Source organism: Neovison vison, chromosome 6 (genome assembly GCF_020171115.1).
Source record: "Neovison vison isolate M4711 chromosome 6, ASM_NN_V1, whole genome shotgun sequence".
In the NCBI taxonomy this organism is placed as follows: domain Eukaryota; kingdom Metazoa; phylum Chordata; class Mammalia; order Carnivora; family Mustelidae; genus Neogale; species Neogale vison.
The window spans coordinates 179,324,966-179,346,246 of NC_058096.1; the positions used below are offsets into that span (position 1 = coordinate 179,324,966).

The window sequence follows — 21,281 nt, forward strand, 5'->3', positions numbered from 1 at the left end:
GGAAAGGAAAAAGGTCAAAAAAGAGAGGATCAGTAAGTTTTTGTTCTTGTTTTTGCTTCTCTGGAAAGGACTAAATAACAAATATTTTAGGTTTTGCTGGTCAAGAATCAACACTGAGGATATTATGTAGGTTGTTGCATGTTCGATGGTCTTTGTCATGATTATTCGATTCAGCTATTGGGTAAAAACAACCACAGTCAGTAGGTAAACGAATGACATGGCTGTGTTCCACCGAGACCTTGTTTATGCACCCTTAAATGCAAATATTGTAACATTTTCACATGTCTGAAATTATTATTATTCTTTTTGTTTTTCATCCAGTTAAACATGTAGAAACCATTCTTAGCTCCTGGGCTATAAAAAAAAAAGGGGTTAGTTGGCTTTGGCCCATGGGCCATAGTTGGCCAACTCCCCAAAATATAGTGTATATCAGGATCAAGTAGGGTGTTTATTAAAAATATTTATTTTGGGAGGTGCCTGGGTGACACAACTGGTTAAGTGTCTGACTCTTGATATCAGTTCAGGTTATGATCTCCAGGGTTGTGAGATCAGGCCCGGTGTGGGGCTCCTGGCGGTCCATGCTGGGCGTGGAGTCTGCTTGAGATTCTCTCCCTCTGCCCTTCCCCCAACTTGTACTCTCTCTCGTGAATAAATAAATAAATCTTTAAAAACTTTATTTTTCAGGGCTTATCCTTAAAGATTTAGATTAGGCTAGGGCACTGGAAATCTGTATTTCTGTTAAGCATTCTATTGAACTTTCACTTGCTATGTGTACAAAGTTCTCTTATGTAGGGCAGGGTTTCTCACTGTATCATCTGGAATCACCAGCCACAGACTTACCCAAGGTCATTTGGGTTGTGGTTCAACAAGACAACTATGACGATAACATCCATAGCTTAAAGCTCTGCATTTCATTTTCAGCCCTGGAGGGGATCAACAGAAGCTAGGGTTGCTATTACCACAGTTATCTTGTTGAACTACATTTAAGACAAATGCTCCAAGTTGCTCTTTTTTGGGAGTACTACTTTATTTTTTATTTTTTAAAGATTTTTATTTATTTGACAGACAGACCACAAGTAGGCAGAGAGGCAGGCAGAGAGAGAGAGGAGGAGGAGGCAGGCTCCCTGCTGAGCAGAGAGCCCGATGTGAGGCTTGATCCCAGGACCCTGGGATCATGACCTGAGCCGAAGGCAGAGGCTTTAACCACTGAGCCACCCAGGCGCCCCATGGGAGTACTACTTTAAAATAGCTGTCATATGAAACCTGTACAGCAAGGACGCTATGTCATGCGAAATGGCATGCCTTTTACTCTGCTATAGAGATAAAAATGAATTAGTAAGTACAATATTGCATGTAGATGCAGCCTGCCCTCCATATAGTTCTTAATGATGTCGACAATTGCTAAAGCTCATCTTCATTGAAAGGTCAAATATTATGCTTTCTGGTAGGATTCAGGGGTCTGACATGAGACCTGTACTTGCTTCAAATCAAACAGCTCACCCAAATATACTATACCTAGTTTAAAAAATAAAATCAGTGAGATTTAGAAATTCAGATGATGGGATGATAATCAAGAGCCCCCTGGGCACCTGTCAGAATTCTGCAGTTTGGAATCTTGCTCATACATAATCTGAATATTTATCCATTTTATGGTTGCCTGACAGAGATTTATTTTAAACCTCCTGTACCTGCTGTAGTAGATTTATCCCTTCCTTCTCCTCCCCCATACTTACTGACCCTGTATTTGACACTATCTTTGGCCTGCCTTCAAAACATGGTGGTGGGGTGAGGAGGAAGAGCATTGGATTTTAGAAGCGTTGTTAATGACAGAATGATTATAAAAAGGTTAGAAAAGACGTGTTCTGATGTCTGACCTTCACGGTGTTTTAATCCTATGTATGAGGAGATCAAAATGAATACAAGCACATTTTAAGGCTAGAGAACACCTTCTCTGATAAATTAGTCCCTTTGTAGATCTCAAAATTGAATTAAAATACAGTGCTCAGTCATATTTCAGGCTAAACTGTTACATTTACATTAAAGGTACAGGGCTGAAGCATTATGATGTGCGATTCAGTACTTGGCACAGTTCACGTGGAGTTCAGAATGGTTTTCTCTGCCTTTATCGTGCTTTATGGGGCAGATTTCTAAATTGCATTTCTCAGTTTATGTTAATGTCCTTCACAGAGACCTGGTGGTCTGGATGCCCTATGCACACACGTGTTCTTCCCATTAATGTTAATGGGACTCAGAACCAAGCAACGGCAGATAAATGTTCTCTCCAATACCTTCTGACCTTCCCAGAAGTAACAGGATTGCTAACTTCTGTGAACATATGGATCAGATAAAACTCATATTTCTTTCCCCCACCCCCATCTCACCTATAAGAATAATATAAGAATCAGAGAACCTCTGCACAAAACCCGACTGCAATAGAATACCATCAGGCAAGCACTACTTCTAAATAAATGAACTCCTCCCAGCAGGAACCATTGTACTACGACCTTGGGGCTCCTGCCTACAGGTATCTGCCTTCTTTCTCTTCCTGCCCTGGTCTTTTTCTTTCCCCATCTATTAGGAAATTTCAGTTTTGAAGTATTCCATGTGTCTCAGCAAAACAGGTGATCCTGTCATATGTCCTTCTAAGTCCTGTCCATAAGTATGCTAAAACTCTCCTGAAAAATAAGTATGCTAAAACTCTCCTGAAAAATGCCATTACATCATGTTTCCCAATCTTCATATCCCATCTTTATGATTTTGCATATCCTTGTATAATAATTCATACTTAATATTTTTCTTTATATTGACTCACTTCTTAAATATATATATATTTTCAAAGATTTTATTTATTTATTTGACAGACAGAGATTATAAGTAGGCAGAGAGGCAGTCAGAGAGAGAGGAAGCAGGCTCCCTGCTGAGCAGAAAGCCCGATGTGGAGCTTGATCCCAGGACCCTGGGATCATGACCTGAGCCGAAGGCAGAGGCTTTAACACTCTGAGCCACCCAGGTGTCCCTTAAATATATTTTAAAAGATTTTTTTAAATCATTGCCATGAATGGAACATTAGACTTTTCTTAATACACATTTTAAGAAGCAAATAAATTACTAAAATTGAAAAGAAAACAGTAAAACAACAGTAAAACTATGCCTTATACTATACTTGGATAATCACCATTTACATTTCACTAGAAATCTAGAAATAAAGTATTTTAATTTCTTAAAATAGCTAGAAGTCCCTACCTCAGCAACATTTATATTCACCTAAAACATGGGGTGACCACTGCATATTTCATTATTGATGTATGGCAAGTTCTGTGCCATCATTCAGTACAAGACGAGCAGCAGAGACTCATCTGGATAGTTAGTTTCCGGACTGCCCATATTGCTGGGATATGAACTCTGATAGGAATCAGAGGATATTCCTTTCTGTCCACTATCTTTTCAAAGAATGAATTGATTGATTGAGAGAGAGAGAGAGAGAGCATGCACAAAATGGGGGCCAGGAGGGTGGACAGAGAGAGAGAGAGAACTCCAAGCAGGCTCCATGCTCAGCTCAGCACAGAGCACTCAGCTTAGTGTAGAGCCCTACATGGGTCTTGATCTCACATCCCTAAGATCATGACCTGAGCTGAAATCAAGAGTTAGCTGCTTCACCGACAGAGCTACCTAGGAGCTCCCTCTGTCCTCCATCTTGAGAACTAAGGAAATCCTTATGAGAAGGAGGCTGATCAAACACAGTATATAATTTGTAACTACATGCAAAAATACCTCACTTTCTGCAATACAGAACAGCAAAAAATGGTTTTTAGGCTTAGGTGTTTATAATCTTTCACACTCTTGAGCTTTTTTTTTTTGGTGGCAGGCTCACTTCTTTTTGCTAATTACTCTAATAAGTCGGCGATGGCAACTTCATAAATGTTCATTTCAATAAGATTTAGAATGTATGTTTAGCCATTTTATTAAAATACAAACAACTACAACCAAAAAACTACTAATACATCCTAAGTGCCAGGCACTATGTTAAGCACTTATGGTGGATTATCGCAGTCATCAAAACAACCCAAAGCAGTTGGCATACTATTATCCCCACACGGGTAAATTGTCTAGTCGAAGGTCACAGAGCTAGTAAGTGACAGAAATGAGATTCAAAGCCGGATCTTTCTGCCTCACACTCAGTCTCTTGATCACTACCTAAGACTGCTGCCTAGTATTCTCTTTTATCTCCATAACTAGCAAATAATCTATAATTAGGTACCAGCTTTGCCATTAACAACTCTGAAACCTTGGGACTCCTCCTGATCCTAGCTGGTAACTGTTTCCTTTTGCAGCCAAGAAAGCCACACGTTAGCAAAGACCTCTAGCTGAAATTTTGATTTACTAATACTATTGAACCTCTTTTTTCCTCTGCACTGTGAGATAGAGTAAACATATAGTCCTATGCCCATGCTATCCCTCTGAGTGATTCATTAACTGACTGAGGTAAGTGGAGTTAATCTAAATACAAATTTACTTCTAACTTTTGGCCTTCCATTTTTTTTACATGCATAGATGTTGTTTATAATAAAAAGTCTTATCCAAATGATAGTATTTTTCCACCTTCCAATGACCCCAAAATATGCAATGAGGTCATTTTTGGCTTTCTTCTTTAAAATAAAATTGGGATAGATAAAATAGATATTTTTGTTTTTCGTAGGTTCTCTTATTTCTGAGAGAGAGCAACAAATAAATGGGCAAGAAGGAAATAATATGATGTGGTCATCTATAGCAGTTATAGAAAAATATCTATTTTGTATAAATCTATTATTAAAAAAAGCAGCTGAATTAACAAGATTTCCTGGTGCAGTAAACAGAACCAGCCAAGCAGAATGCACAATCAGGATTCCTGGGTTAACATCTGTCTTCTACTACTGGTGACCTTGAGAATGTCACCAACCTGAGTCTTATCTTCCTCAGTCAGATCACTGGTTGCCAAGATCCCTTCAACTCAAAAACTCTACAACTCTTCAAGACAGAAAGTAATAGAAATGCAAATAAAATGTAAATTAAAGTCTCATCCCTTGCATTTTAGTGCTTTCAGCCCATCCCATCAACCTGGTGTTAAGAACAGACTCATATCATGTGCTGTGCTAACAGCAATAAAGGAATTTCTGTCATATACTATAAAGCATCCAGACTAAGGTATGTGGAAAATTTTATTTCCTTAAGATGGAGAAGGTTGGCAGGGTGACTAAAGCAAAGCACAGAGATGATCAAATCCCTTTACTGGTGTAATAATCCATATCCATATCTCTGAATAACCAGGGCAGCTCTTTTTAAAAATAGCCAATGTCATTGTTTAAACAATGTTTGCTAAAAATAGTATTCAAGTCATGGGTTTTTAATTTGTTAGCACAGTGTTCCTAGACATGAATTTCAAATCTACAGAGACTTGAAAGAAATTTAATTAAAGGATTGAAGATAACATTAGTTACAACAGTATAATAGATACAATGGCTGTAATTCTCAAAATTGTATTGGATGATTCTGAAATAAGATAGCCTTTCAATCATATTCATTATGAACAGTTCTCTAAGAATCCTTAATCATATCATGTTTGGCATGATGTATTAATTTAGCAACACAGTGATATCTGTACATATTAATATGAAGGATGCGACGCCTATAGATCGCATTACTAGAAACGAGGACAGGTATACCAATGTATGTGTGCTCTGGGTTAGTCATTACCTTTTACTACCAGGTTTCCAGTGCTGCTAGCAGTTCCAAAATGATTAGTGGCTATACAGGTATAACTTCCAGCATCTGATTTCGTCACATTGACAATTTTGAGGCTTCCATCTTCAGAAATGGTAATTCTGAAATTAAAACAAATAAACCAAAACGGTAGGTTTATCTCATATGACTAACTGAAAATGGTGTCTGTCATTCCGTCATCTTTTAAACTATAAATCACGGCTAGATTGCTTGACAGTCTCATCTTTGTTCAGGGTGTTTGTCTACATATTCATAAATATAATTAAGACACGTGACATATTTAGGACTTTCAACACTTTTCTTACTAAAGTGGTCTCAGCATTCTGTTGACATAAATGTTGGAAATACTAGATAGGTTGTAACCATTCTCTGTCTTTGGTGATTCTCACCACATTATGCATAGAGAAGGCTCATTGTTGATCACCATTAGTCTTAACACTATTGAGGTATAAGGAAAAAAAAAAATCTCTTGATTGGCCAGTTGACACATCTTCACTGAAAATGTTTTCTTCTGGGGGTGCCTGGGTGGCTCAGTGGTTTAAGCCTCTGCCTTTGGCTCAGGTCATGATCCCGGGGTCCTGGGATGGAGCCCCACATCAGGCTCTCTGCTCCGCGGAGAGCCTGCTTCCTCTTCCCTCTCTCTGCCTGCCTCTCTGCCTACTTGTGATCTCTTTCAAATAAATAAATTAAAAAAAAATCTTAAAAAAAAAAAAAAAAAAGAAAATGTTTTCTTCTGGAGCGCCTGGGTGGCTCAGTCAGTTATGCATCTACCTTCAGCTCAGGTCATGATTACAGGGTCCTGGGATGGAGCCCTGCATCAGGCTCCCTGCTGAGCAGGGAACCTGCTTCTCCCTCTGCCTGCTGCTCCCCTTGCTTGTGCTCTCCTTCTCCCTCCACCATCTCTGTCAAATAAATAAATAAATAATCTTCAAAAAAGCTTTTCTTCTAGTTGGTGGCTTAAATGAAATGAGTTATTAAGTATATTTATTTCTGACATATATCATACATTTTTAATGAGATGCGAGAAGTGAATTTTAAAAAAAATCCCACACCATGGTATGGCTTTGGCTGAACAGCAAACGTGGATGGCACATCTTAGGGTCCATAATTAGGAACAAATCTCCACTACCTGGGATGGAAACACTTGTACTGACAGGCACAAAACTGGAACAGGGAGGATTCTAGAGAACCCTATCTTCAACATGACCTAAGACATAGCAGAAGAGGAAGGTACAGAGTTGAGTAGTTCATGAAGCCTGGCTGGGACACCAGCCAGAGAAATAAAAAAATGGACACAGATGGCTCATTGAAGATTACTGTCTGCTGAACCTCTACTCTATCCTTCAAATTTACCCACTTCTTTCTATCTCTTCTGCTCCCCTGTTCTCACCTGGCCTATCACCAGCCTCTTAAATGATATGCCTATTTTTTTTTAAAAGATTTTATTTATTTATTTGAGAGAGAGACGATGAGAGAGAGCATGAGTGAGGAGAAGGTCAGAGAGAGAAGCAGACTCCCCGTGGAGCTGGGAGCCCGACGCGGGACTCGATTCTGGCACTCCAGGATCATGACCTGAGCCGAAGGCAGTCGTCCAACGAACTGAGCCACCCAGGCGTCCCTGATATGCCTATTTTTACTCTCGTGCCTCAGATACATTCTTTGGTCAGTGGTCAGATGATCCTTTTAAAAGCTAGATCAGATTACATCACTGCTCAGCCTTAAAGATCCTTCTTTGCACCCCACTGCCATCGGTAAATTCTGTTCTAGAAGCTACAAGGCCTGATGGATCTGGCCTTTGCCTTTCTCTTGCCTACTTATTTCATTCTCTTCTTTTTACCTTTCAATGAACTAGAATTACACAGGACTTCTGCAAGTCCCTGCAGTGTCTGGAACCCTTTCCCATCTCAGGGCCTTTCTCTGTGCTCTTCTGCCTGCCATGGTCTCAGGACCTAACGACCACTTTCTCACCCTCTCAGCACCTTACCTTAGAGGTGGCGCTTTTCTTATGGCTCATATTTCTAAAGTGGATATTTTAATTTGTTATTCTCTTTTCTGGCAGCCACTTTGCTTTTTTCCTATCAAACACAACTAGAAATTTTGCTTACTTGTTAGCTGTCTTACTTGCCACCTGGCATATGAGCTTTTCTGAGGCCACATACCATGTTTATCTTATGACTTAATCTCCAGGAACTAGAACCTAGGATGACACGTAGCAGAGTGGACAAGTAAATAAATAAATGTCCTAAGAGAAAAAATCAATAATATGTTACAGGAATTCAGAATGGCTAAGCCACTGAGCGCTAGTGATAACCTTGAGTCTTTGATAAATATTTGAAAAAGTGGTCTCTGTGGTCACAGCTTCACTTAATAGAACTTTTGGCTAATCATTTTAAAACCACAGGTGAAGATTTAAATATACCAGTTTGCAAATATTGTATATACATTTCATGAATGTGAAAAGGAGAAGCCGGGATAGAGAAGCCGCAGATTTCCTGATGACTCATTCCAGGTTCTTTGACTCAGGCTGATGAGAAGGTGTGAAGTTATAAGAACTCTACAAAGGATATTGGAATCAGAAGGATGGGTGTTCAGATTCCAGTTCTGTCAGCTCCAACCGTGGGATCAAAGGCAGTTGGCTAACTTTCCAAGTTTCAGTTTCCTCATTTATAAAACGGAGCTAACAATCCCAATTGGGTACTTTGTTAGGAAGAATTAGGTAAGACAATGTCAGTGAGATTTCTAGCACATTTCCTGGTATTTATTAGGTAGTAGTTATGGTGTTGTGATTATGTCATCTTTTAAAACTGTGTCCTCTTATTTAGTTATTTGTGCATATGGGAAAAATTGGACAACATTCTCTGAACATAATTTCCCTTAATATAGTAATTAAGTCAGCCCACTTTTTGCTCTCCAACTATTATGTTTGACAATCTGAAGTCAATATACACATTAACCTAGTCCTTCCAAATCAGTATATAAAATGCAGACAAGGAGGTCCTTTGTTCATTCACACCATAATACACACATAACAGTTGCTCAGTAAAGACCATATGATACCCCATTAGCCCAAGAGCAGATGTACTGATAAAAATTGCATGGTAATTAAATCCTAATTCTCTCAATAATTACAAAAATAACTTCAGAGGAGTTAATCATATTCCCATTTATAAAATAATTCTCTGGAAATTGTAAAATGCTGGCATATGAGATCTCAGTAAGGAAGGTAACATTTCTTTTTTATATATGGAGTCGTTTTCCATGAGGTAACATAGATTTGGGGCATATTAAACACTGAGAGGTGAGCTGAGTCTTTCAAAGCACAAAGGCCTATTAATAGTTTGTACCATTAAAGTGGTACTGTAATTTCCAACACCTAAAGCCATTGACTGTATAATAATGTTTAATGCCAACAGGGTATGAATAAGGAAACAAGTAAAGGGTTTGTCATTGGATGACCTGGTATTAGCCTTGACTCTGAAACTTGCTAAGTATATGACCTGCCCTATTTACTTATGCCCTAAGGCAGGGCTTCTCAGCCTTGGCTCTACTGACATTTTGGACCACATAATTCTTTGTCCTCTGAGGATATTCAGCAGCATCTCTGTCCCCAGTGGACTGGACTCCATTCGCTCTGTCTTCCCAAGCTGTGGCAATCAAAGATATCTCCAAATATGGCCAAATGTTCCCTGGGGGCAAAAATCATCCCCAGCAGAGAGCTACTGGTCAAGGGCAGTTTTTACTCTTTTAATCTCAGTGGTTACTATCATGATTATCTTTCACAATGAGATAAGATATTTGAAATGTTCTCTTAATTGTAAAGTGGTGTTTAAAAATTTTTTCTCACTTCCCACTGTCATTCCCATCCCTGCATCCTTAATGATGGTGTATATGTTGCACAAAAGGCACCCGGCATATTGTTGCTCTCCAGCTGTGGGACCCAGCTAGCTCTGCACAATACCTCTCAAGGCTTTCTTTGCCTCTTACCGCAAAGCTTCCTTATCCAATTTCCTTTAAGCTTTGTGAAATGACAAGGTAATTTTACAAATTGCTGTACTACTGATTTTTAAGATTTCAGTGCCTGACTTTGGTTAAGTGTTTTAATCTTCCCATTTCTTTTTTTTAAAGCAAAGAGATAAGAACTAGGCCTCCAAGGCTTGACTTCTAGACACTGGAAGAGATGAGTGAAGAAGATGATCTGTAGAACGGGTCATTTTTAGTGGCTGTCATTAAATTGCATTATATTGTTGTTTATTTTTCCTAGGTATAATCCAAATGTGAGTATAACATGGAATTTTATAAAAATTCAACCAGTTTCTTATCCAAGCAATATAACGTACTGATTAAGAACATAAACTCTGGGGGTGCCTGGGTGGCTCAGTTGGTTGGGTGACCAACTCTTGGTTTCAGCTCAGGTCATCATCTCTGGAATGTGAAATCGAGCTCCTTCTTGGGCTCCACACCGGCTGTGGAGTCTGCTTAAGACTCTCCCTCTCTGGGACACGTGGGTGGCTCAGTTGTTAAGCTGCTGCTTTTGGCTCAGGTCATGATCCCAGGGTTCTGGGATGGAGTCCCACATCCAGCTCCTTGATCAGCAGGGAGCCTGCTTCGCTCTCTGCCTCTGCCTGCCAGTCTACCTGTTTGTGCTCTCTCTCTCTGACAAATAAATAAAATCTTAAGAAAAAAAAAAAAAAAAGACTCTCCCTCTCTGTCACCCCCTCCCCCTCTGCTCTCATGCTCTCTTTCTGAAAAAAATAAATGAATCTTAAGAAAAAAAAACACCATAAACTCTAAAACTATACTATCCAGGCATGAATCAATTCATGCCACTTAACAGCTGTATGATTAACATCTTTGTAAATTTCCTAACTTGAGATAATGGAATAATAAAAGTATCTCTATCTCACAAGGTGTCACAAAGGCGTGCACTGCTGAGACCAGTGTCTCGCACATGAAATGTAGGATGTAAGTGCATTAGTGAAATAATTCTATTAACTGAAATTCTGTACCCTCCTAAATCTATTATTTCAGATATTAATAAAGGATTCTGTTAAGGTTAAGGCTACTACTAAGTAGTCTTATATTCTGAAATCCTGTGACATATTATTATGCTTAATGAAGCATATGGGTAACATCAAGTAGTAACAGAGGGGGATGAAAAATTGGACTTACTCATAGATATCTACTAAATACCTCCTGTCCACTAGGCCTATATAAATCAGGAGAATCTTAGATAACTGCATACCTAGAAGTGATGTCAATGTGTTATATCCATAATGCATACATTTCTACAAATGCATACTAGAAAGGACTTAGTTTTTCCAGTGGGGAGTCTGCTTCACAGAATAAAGAAAGGCAAGGTCCAAGACCTGGCCTATCAGGAGATCTTATTTCCCTATCTGCAGTGACTGGTTTAAGGACAGACATGCTACCAAAACCAGCAGCTATTTGAGGAAATAGTCTCTTCCTATTGATCACTACATTTAGAGATGGAAATCTAGAACTGTTAGCAGTCATCTCACCTGTCATAGAAAGCATGCCTTGAGGACACCAACCAAAGACAGGCAGAACCCAAGAGACAGAGAGAGAGAGGAGAGAATGTAAGAGCTCTTTGAGACCCTGTTTCTGTCCACAGCTAAGCCAACAGCTTCCTCCGCGTGCTCCGGTTACATAAGGCAGTCATTTAAGACACGAGGAATTTGGTTTTAATCCCTTGTAATTGGAAGAGCTCAGTATCTAGGGAAATTGGTGAACTTGTTCAGGAGATAGGGGTAGTAAAAGCGGAGAGGAGAGAGGAGTTCTTCAGATCATTATTTGAGGGCTACCTCTACAGAACTTGTTGCTAAAAGACTGATTAACTCAACTACGGAGGAATATGGATTTCTGAGTCTGAAAAAATTGACCTGATTTTCCTTTATACACAGCTGTGCCATACACCTTTGACTATTTATTTCTACAGAAAAAGGGCTAAGTTACAGTTACTTCCTGCTTTGAATTTATGGGATTTTTATAATTGGGAAATTAGTATAAAATTAGCATTTATCCTTGGAGTGCTAATTTCCACTAACTCAAGAAACTTTTGAAACATAACTTAACACAAATATTTAGATACTTGCTTCCTTTCAGTTGGAGCCTATCCCAACTTAGAAAAAGTTTGTCAACTAATACTTCTACATTCATTTTTTCCCCTGTGAATACAGTTCTTGAATCCAATCCAAGGATAGTTGTATTTTCACATTGGTTTCTTGGTGAGACTTCAAAGTTTCCATTTCATTTTAGTTTTCCCATTTCAGACTACTGGCTGACCTGTAGCTTTTAGCTAGATATTGAACTTTGAGCTCCTTCTAATACTCATGAATAGTGATCAAGTTAGATAAAAGGAATTGAAAATGTAAATCTGTTCCTGGCTTAGAACAGGTTAGCCCTGACCTACCTGTAGGCTCTTTTTAAATCATTGATAGTATCAGAGAAAAGTCAAAAATGATAAAGCAGCAAGTAGTAAAAATAAAGGTGTGACATAGGACTTAATTTTCCCTACATGAAAAAAAGGTCATCTAATTCACAACATAGTAAATTGTCCATTGCATAGAGAACAGTTGTTCCTCCACTTCATTTAAAGATTTCAGATCCATAGAGGATAGGAACCTATCTGGAATTATGAGATAAATTGAATCTTTCCTTCTTAATATGAGGCTCTGGGTTATAGCCATTGAAGAGCTGACCTTGTCAGTCCTATTAATCAAAACCAGTCTGGGGACCCTGGACCTTTTAAAATGCTGATCTTTCCTTTTTGGGGCTTTAGTAACAGATGACAGAAGCTGCCAAGTCCACAATATTCTATCACCCTAAAGAGAAGGGTTATCCCCAAATGATGACCTATGATTCTTTGAGCAGTTCTACACGGAAGCCCAACTACTGGTGAGAAACGTAGTGCATCCTCACTTGTCTGGGAACGCTTTCCTTATACTTACAACCCCTGAAAGTACATCCCTCCCCTTCTGCAAAGGTGAATATTATGGATTAATAACTTTTCAACAAACAAATAATGGAAGTTTCAAACTGTTAACTTTTAAATCATCTTTAATAGTGTTATATTAGGTAAATATAAATCATTTAAAATCTTGCATAATTAAAAAAAAATCTCAAGGGGTCAGGACAGCCTTCCTTCTCTTATACATGATGAGTACCAGAAAACATATTTGCCATTTAAATAACTATTTTTAAAGATTTTATTTATTTGTCAGAGCACAAGCAGGGGGGAGGGGCAGGCAGAGGAAGAAGCAGGCTCCCCGATGAGCAGGGACCCTCCCCCCACAATGTGGGACTCAATCCCAGGACCCCAGAATCATGACCTGAGCTGAAGGCAGAGGCTTAACCTGCTGAGTCACCCAGGCATCCCATGTTTGCCATTTAAAAGCCTAACATAAAAGCATAGGCTTACTCATTACAAAAGAAGTTAACATTCCTGGAGGGCTAAAATATATTATAAAATTTCAGACATGGTTAATAAGAGTACTGTTACTTCTCACCTCAAGCAAACTGGCAGTGTGATAGAGATGTCACAGGACTCCAGACCCCAGGGGCCACCAGCAAGGTACTAGAATCAGGGCAATGAAGTTAGACATCCCTAAACCAGGGGTCCCTCTACCTTATGAGCTAGTACAGGGCTAGGAACATATGGCTTGGTAAATAGTTCTTTATGGAGGCTAAACTGTTTGTGAGAGAGGCAATGTCTTTACTTGTCCTTCAGAAAACAGCAATACAACACTGTTTTAGAATGTAACACCCATGATAGAGTCGAAATTTTGAAGGAGTGGAGAAGTGGCAATGAAGAGACAGAGACAAAGATTTGTATATTCAACCTAACAACTGGAGAATTAGCCTTTGACCAACAGAGGTGAAGACTTGGACTTGGTAGAGTTATTCCTGGCTTTGTGCCAAGTGAAAACTAAGAAAAGTCTAGAAGATGAATTGGCATTGATGTGCTCTAGATAATAGCAAAAAACCCCTAAAAACCAAAAACAAGAACAAAACACACAAAAAAACCCAAAAAATTTCACTCTTAATGAAAAAAACAAAACAAAACAAAACAAAATAACAACAACAACAAAAAACCAAACTACTTGTTTTGGTTTGAATTAGGCTATCAATTTTAATAAAATTCAAAGGCATTTTCGTTTTGTGTAATTGTTAATTTTATGTGTCAGCTTGACTGGGCTAAGGGATGATCAAATCGATGGTAAAGCAGTATTTCTCTGAGCCTTGAAGGTGTTGCTGAAAGACCTTAGCACTGGAGTTGGTAGACTAAGAAAATCGCCCTCGCCAGTGCAGACAGTATCAGCTGGTCCTTTGAGGGCTTGGAGAGAATGAAAGAGAAGGAAGTTGAATTTGCTTTCTCTGTTTAAGCTAGAATACCTTTCGGCTTTGGCTTTGTGTATCAGCACTCCTGGTTCTTGGATCTTTGGACTCCTCCATGTCCCTGGCTCACAGGACTTGGGAATCACTCTAAATCCTAACACTGGCTTTTCTGGATCTTCAGCTTGCAGACAGCAAGTCATGGGACTTCTGGGCCCCCAGAGTTGTGTGAGCCAATTCCTAGAACAAGTCTTTCCTTATATATCCTATTGGTTCTGTTTCTCAGGAGAACCCTGACCGATACAACTTTTAATTGTCATTTGCTTAAGTTTACTTCTGATTTTTAAGAGACATGGAAATTCTCAGCCTCATTGCAGAGAGGGGTTTATCCTGATTAACAGAAAGATAGATTGTTTTCTGGTAATGTGCAGTTTATAAACAGTCCACTGAGAGCCCTAGATGATGGCTTTTCTGTCCATCTTGAGAAAAGACGATGTTTCAGATTACGAATTTAAATGAAGGTCAGTGGGAAGATGCTTACTTCAAGGGCAGTTTCAGGCCAACCTGTCATTGATCTTTCTGTGTAGTCTCTGTGGCAGCAACAGACGCTGCTATTGAACAGACACCTTGGTGACAAAGTTCCCTTAGAGATAATTTGCTTTCTGTCGTAAGATCTGAGTTTAATAAACCACGGAATAACCTGTGTGTTTCAGTCTGCTTGAAGAACAGCCAGCAGTTCAGAGCCTACTGCCCTTGCCTCCAGCACTGTTCAAAAGAGAAAATAAACTTGTGTTTGCTTAACCTGATTTTATCCAAGTCTAACTTCCTCTGAACAAGAGTTTTAAAAGCTCTGTAAAAATAACCTGGAAGGGACTATCTTCCCAGGTAGAGACGAGTATTTAGATCTCAGAGTTAATCCTGGAGTTAATTTTAATTACTGTTCAGGACACAGTGCACGGATTGATGTGGGAAATAGTTTTCTTGGGAAGATACACCTTGGAGGTTTTATTTATTGACACTGTAAGCAAAAACCACCCAGAACACCAGAAATAAAGGACATGTTTTTGTCTAAAATTTGTTTCTTAAATTGTTACCTTTAATTTATACAGGATCTCTCTGTGTCTCCATTAATACAAGATTTAGGATTCCTTTCTTCCAAAAATTTATGACCTGAACTAATTTCAGCATAAATCTGTAGGGCATTGTGAAGATGAATGGGGTAGGGACAGGAAAGCAATACCATATTTTACTCTCTACACCTCTATGTGTTTTTATCAAAGCATCATAATAAGTAATATTACTTGTATAATGAGAAAAAAATCTTATTATTAAACTCCAAGGTACTCAAAATGTTTTATATAACAACCTCTTAGGATACTAGAAGAGCAGGTAAAAGAATAATTTAATAGCAAAGCAAAACTGTCTTTAGAAATAATTGGAAATAAAGAGGCAGACTGAAAGACCAGAGGGATGGCTGTAAATAACCTAAGTTGAGTGTTGGGAATGGCATGGTGCTGAGGAAGTTTACCAAGCACCTAGAATATACTATTGGGTGCTTGTACTTATTATCACTGTTAAACTATACAACAATCCTGAGAAACATAATTATCCCAATTTTTCAGATGAGAAAAATGAAATCAGGAAATGTCCAAGGTCAATGTAGTCAGTAAAGAATGGAGTTTCAAACTCAGCTCGCACAACAAAGCCTGTACACTTCCTGCCACGCCACCCTGTGTTGTTGAAGGGTATAACAAAGAAAGAAAACAAAAGGCAAAAACCATGATAACCCGATCTAAGAGATTTTCCTTAAATTTTCCATTAGGTCTTCAGTTATGATAGTTGGGTTTTGTTTTGTTTTTGCTTTTTCTTTTTTTCTGCTTTCTAATTAAGCTTGTCAAAACAGCTTTTTCTAATATTGAGAAATATGTGTTCACACTAATATCTAAAAACAGAAGTAAAAGTAAAGAATGTGTAAAAATGAGTTGAAGTTGTAATCATCGCAGGTTCCCTTACCCTTAAGTAACTAAAATGCCTGGAAGATTGTATTAATTATTAATTAGAAAGGGGGGCCCACTATATAGATTATGTAATTTAGTAAGCAGGGGAGGTCTCTACAACACAAATAACAATATTGGCCATGCTAGAAAAACACGTAATTTTCTCATGTACCCAACTCTCAACCATTTAGGAATTGCAAGATTGTGGTTTGTGTGCTTCAACTTCTCATCCCAGAACTTTATAACATTTCTAAGTGAGGAAGTCAAAGTGGAATCGCCTTCTTCCTTTACATCAGTGATAGTACACTATTTCCAGGGCCCAGCTAAAATTCTCAAAAGACCCTCCCTGCTTTGTACAGCACCTGCACATAGTATTTCTGCCTTTGCCAGAATTATAAAGGCTCAGGGTCACTTTAGTGGTCATTTAATATAAGCCTTCCCAAACTTCCTGGTATGCTCCTAATTTCTGCTCTACTCAGGCATGTACTACTGTCTAGTAGCATCTTCGCTCCACTATTTGTTAGACATGTGACTTAGGAAAGTCTCTTAACCTCTCCGGACTCCAGTTTACCTAGTCTCTAAAAAAGGGGCATAATAATAATACATCTACTTTGTAAGTTTTTCTGAGAGGGTTACATGTGAAAACACCTGTGAGGCATTTATAATTGTGGTGGCAAATAATAAGCACATTATCAATATTGGCCACACTGATCATTTTTATTATTATTTTCTTCATCATTATCATAATTAATAGTACAATATTTTAAGTGGCTCAAAGTTTAAAATTAAAGTAACTCAATAAAGGAAACATCAGGGGCACCTGGATGGCTCAGTCAGTTAAATATCTGTCTTTGGCTCAGGTCATGATCCCCAAGTCCTGGGACTCAGCCCCCATGTCAGGCTTCCTGCTCAGTGGGGAGCATGCTTCTCCCTCGCCCTCTGCCCACCCCCCCACTTGTGCTCTCTCTCTCTCCCTCTCAAATGAATAAAATCTTTTTAAAAAATAAAGAAAACATCATATTGCTATTATAGATTGAAACTAATATCCCTTGCCATAGATGCCAACCATAGAAATAAATATGATAAAAACATACCTAACATAGTACATTCTAGTGGGGTGTAGTTATCTGCCAGGATATTGAGCCAGTAGCCTGCTTTTTCTTTGGGAAGTTATATTACCCAGGGCTTCAAAGGTGTTCAGACATACTAGGACCAAACTGACTTTCCCCTTGATGTACTCAGAAGCAGTGAAAAAGAACTATGTGATCACTACCATTTAATGTCTGTATACTGTGTGCTGCCCAAGATCATCTGAGTATTTACAGAGATGCAAGTCTTCTTCATGAAACATGTAACTATTTCAACCGTGTTCCCAAGATAAAGTTCCTTTATGACATTTTGACTAAGTGACCATTGAACTGAGTGGACCATCAAACTGTGTTGGGCAGGTCCCATTACTGCAAATTCATGACATTTCGAAGTTGTCAGATCTATTCACATGGCATTTATCATATACTGTCAATATCCCATCACCCCAAATATCCAAAGAATTTCCAGACATCAGGGCCCCAGTTACTTATCTTATACTTTTTTCTGCTGCCTTATCATTTTATACAGTACTTTATATACAAAGAGGTACACAGTAAAAATGTTGATTACTGGATGAAAATACATTTAGTCTTGACAGTTTTAGAGGGACTGGTGGATACCTCTTAGGGTAGCGATCCTGATTTCTAACCTTTTTTGGTGGGTGGGTGGAAGTCAGAGATCTCTTTAAGAATCAGAAGCAAATTATAACATTATCTCCCCCAAATGCAGTACGCACATTATTTTCTAAAGTTTACAGTTCTCCTAAAGCCCCTCTATGTCACAAAACTGTAAAGAGAAACCACTGTTCTGGAGTAAACATAGATGTCATGAAAATTTTGATTTATGAAGGTGTGTAAGCTGTATTTATTGTTTTCTATAAAGCTTGGGAAAAGGACTCTATGTGCTTAAGTTAATACTTGGGGTCCCCCCCCTTCCATTGGGATTATTTGTATGTGCTTGTACCTTCAGGTCTATTTTATACAGGAGAGAATTTCCATGATGAATCCAAGTCCTTGTAGCAATCCTCTCCTCTCTCAACAAATACGCAACCAAGTGTCATGTGAAAAATGTAGACAAGGACCTGGTTCTTGTACTATTTTTCCCCCTAGATGAAAAAGAAAGCTATTTCTTTTCAAGGAAGAGTCTTTTTTCTTTTCAGACAAACCATCTAAAAAGAACTATAAAGTCACACAGGTAATGGGTTTTAATAAATAATTCTCATGATGACAGAACATTTAAGGAATTGATATATGTGTCCTTTCCTACTTAATAGCCAAAATCTTCAAGGACCTTTTCCTAATTCCAAGGGGAAGTTGATGACAAAAAAGTGAAGAGCTTAAGAAAGGAGCAGGAAGCTCTTATAATTAAAGGTGTCTTGGTTGAGGGGCAGAACATAGTAATTTAGATATGCCAGTGATAAGGGGATTTTGATAAGGATATGTGTGTTGGGGGGGTGTTGGAGAGAACAGACAGCTGTGAATATGACCTACTTAGGGTAAAAAAAAAAAAGGACAGGATAATATCTGAGCATATTTGTCTTGTACATGTATAAAATAGTTCCTGGCAAATGCTTCCCTAATGATCAGCGTACCACATCTCTTGGAGAATCTAGTAAAAGAGGTTTTGTATAAATGTTAAACTCAAAGGAATGATGAAAAGAATATAGTAATCCTGAAAATACTGATAATTTCAAGCAACCAAATGTGCCACAGTTATTTTCAAATAATTCACAGTAGTGAATTATTCAAATAGAAGACCTCTCATTACTTAAAGAATTAGATTGGCTAATATTACCCCCAACAAAGCATACTTTGTTGCTTTCTCAGTGTGCCCAATATCTCAGGCCAAATAATGCAGAATTGTTAGGCATGTCTGCATTGGGTTAGACTTTTAAAGTCAGACAAGGAGCCTATTAGGAGCTTCAAGTGTTGTGCCTGGGAGTGAGTGAGCTTGAGTGTGCGTGTGTGTGTGTTTATGAGTTAGGTCCAAAAATAAGAAACAGAGAGGTTATGAATGCTTATAGGTTTCAGTGATCATGAGAAAAGGATGCTAATAGCAAATTCACTTTTTTAAAGTAACCTTAGTAATAAGTGATTTATGGATATTCTCTTTGTAGCAAAGAGCAGAAAGAGAAAAAGTTGAAAAGAATATAAAACATCAGGAGGTCTGTATAATTAATCAGCAATCCTACAAAGTATGCCATAAATTAGAGCTACAATTATACCACTGTGCTTGGAAAATAGGAAACTGGACTTTTTATATAAGCATTCAGGTTTATTTTTTAATATCTATCCCTAGCATCATGTAAAGTGCACTTTAGGAAATGTGGCTAAGAGAGTTAATGCTTTCATCGCTGCTATTTACAACCTAATTTGCAAGTTTTTACAGCATCTTAATAGTCACACTGCAGTTAAGAAAGAAATATCTTGCCATTCTTGAAGTTCCTTGTCAAGAAAGAAAACTTTAAAAGTCACTGGAAAATAAATTTTCAATGGATACTAAAATTTGCTATGAACCATTTTCCATTTGTGAAATTAAGTCTAAAATTAGCTTTTAAAATATAAGTTGGTTCCTTTGCAATTTTAAATTCTGCTTTTTTCTAAAGGCAGTATACTCCAAGGTATACACTATTACTGAATTATTTATTCCAAAGATTCTGGAATTTCTCATTGTCTTTATGTTATATGTAAAGATTTATGTAGTTTGGGAAAAATGTTTGGTGAATACAAATTACAACATGATGGCAATAAAGAAGTCAAACTCTCTCTCTTCACAGATGACTTGATACTTTATATGGAAAACCCAAAGACTCCACCCCCAAACTACTAGAACTCATTCAGCAATTCAGTAATGTGGCAGGATACAAAATCAATGTATAGAAATCAGTGGCTTTCTTATACACTAACAATGAAAATACAGAAAGGGAAATTAGAGAATCAATTCCATTTACTATAGCACCAAGAACTATAAGATAACCTGGGAATAAACCTAACCAAAGAGGTAAAGGATCTGTACTCAAGGAACTACAGAACACTCATGAAAGAAATTAAAGAAGACACAAAAAGATGGAAGACCATTCCATGCTCCTGGATTGGAAGAATAAATAAAAATTGTTAAAATGTCTATACTGCCTAGAGCAATCTATACTTTCAATGCCATTCCAATCAAAATTCCACTGGCATTTTTCAAAGAGATGGAGCAAACAATCTTAAAATTTGTGTGGAATCAGAAGAGGCCCCGAATTGCTAAGGAAATGTTGAAAAAGAAAAACAAAACTGGGGGCATCACGTTGCCTGATTTCAAGCTTTACTACAAATCTGTGATCTCCAAGACAGCATGGTATTGCCACAAAAACAGTCACATAGACCAGTGGTACAGAGTAGAGAGCCCAGATATGGACCCTCAACTCTATGGTCAAATACTCTTTCAACAAAGCAGGAAAAAATATACAGTGGAAAAAAGTCTCTTCAATAAATGGTGCTGGGAAAATTGGACAGCTATGTGTAGAAGAATGAAACTGAACCATTCTTTTACACCGTACACAAAGATAAACTCGAAATGCATAAAAGACCTCAACGTGAGGCAGGAATCCATCAGAATCCTAGAGGAGAACATACGCAGAGGAGAACCTCTTTGACATCAACCATAACAACTTCTTTCAAGATATGTCTCCAAAGGCAAAGAAAACAAAAGCGAAAATGCATTTTTGGGACTTCATCAAGATCAAAAGATTCTGCACAGCAAAGGGAAACAGTCAGCGAAACAAAGAGGCAACCCACAGAATGGGAGAAGATATTCACAAATGATAATAGAGACAAAGGGCTGATATCCAGGTTCTATAAAGAACTCCTCAAACTCAACACACACAAAACAGGTAATCATGTCAAAAAATGGGCAGAAGACATGAACAGACACTGCTTCAATGAAGACATACAAATGGCTAACAGACCCATGAAAAAATGTTCATCATCACTAGCCATCAGGGAGATTCAAATCAAAACTACATTGAGATACCACCTTACACCAGCTATCATGGCCAAAATTAACAAGACAGTAAAAAACGTGTGTTGGAGAGGATGTGGAGAA

The 21,281-nt window shown here is 38.2% G+C and overlaps 1 protein-coding gene across 7 annotated transcripts in view; it reads right to left on the minus strand.

Moving 5' to 3' along the window:
• CNTN4 (contactin 4) overlaps positions 1 to 21,281 on the minus strand; it is a 952,026-nt gene that overhangs the window by 71,041 nt on the left and 859,704 nt on the right. For all 7 annotated transcript variants that reach the window (XM_044253128.1, XM_044253130.1, XM_044253132.1 and 4 more), the window contains one exon: positions 5,731 to 5,858. In XM_044253128.1, the coding sequence (XP_044109063.1) occupies positions 5,731 to 5,858 (128 nt within the window). The remainder of the gene's footprint in view (positions 1 to 5,730; positions 5,859 to 21,281) is intronic.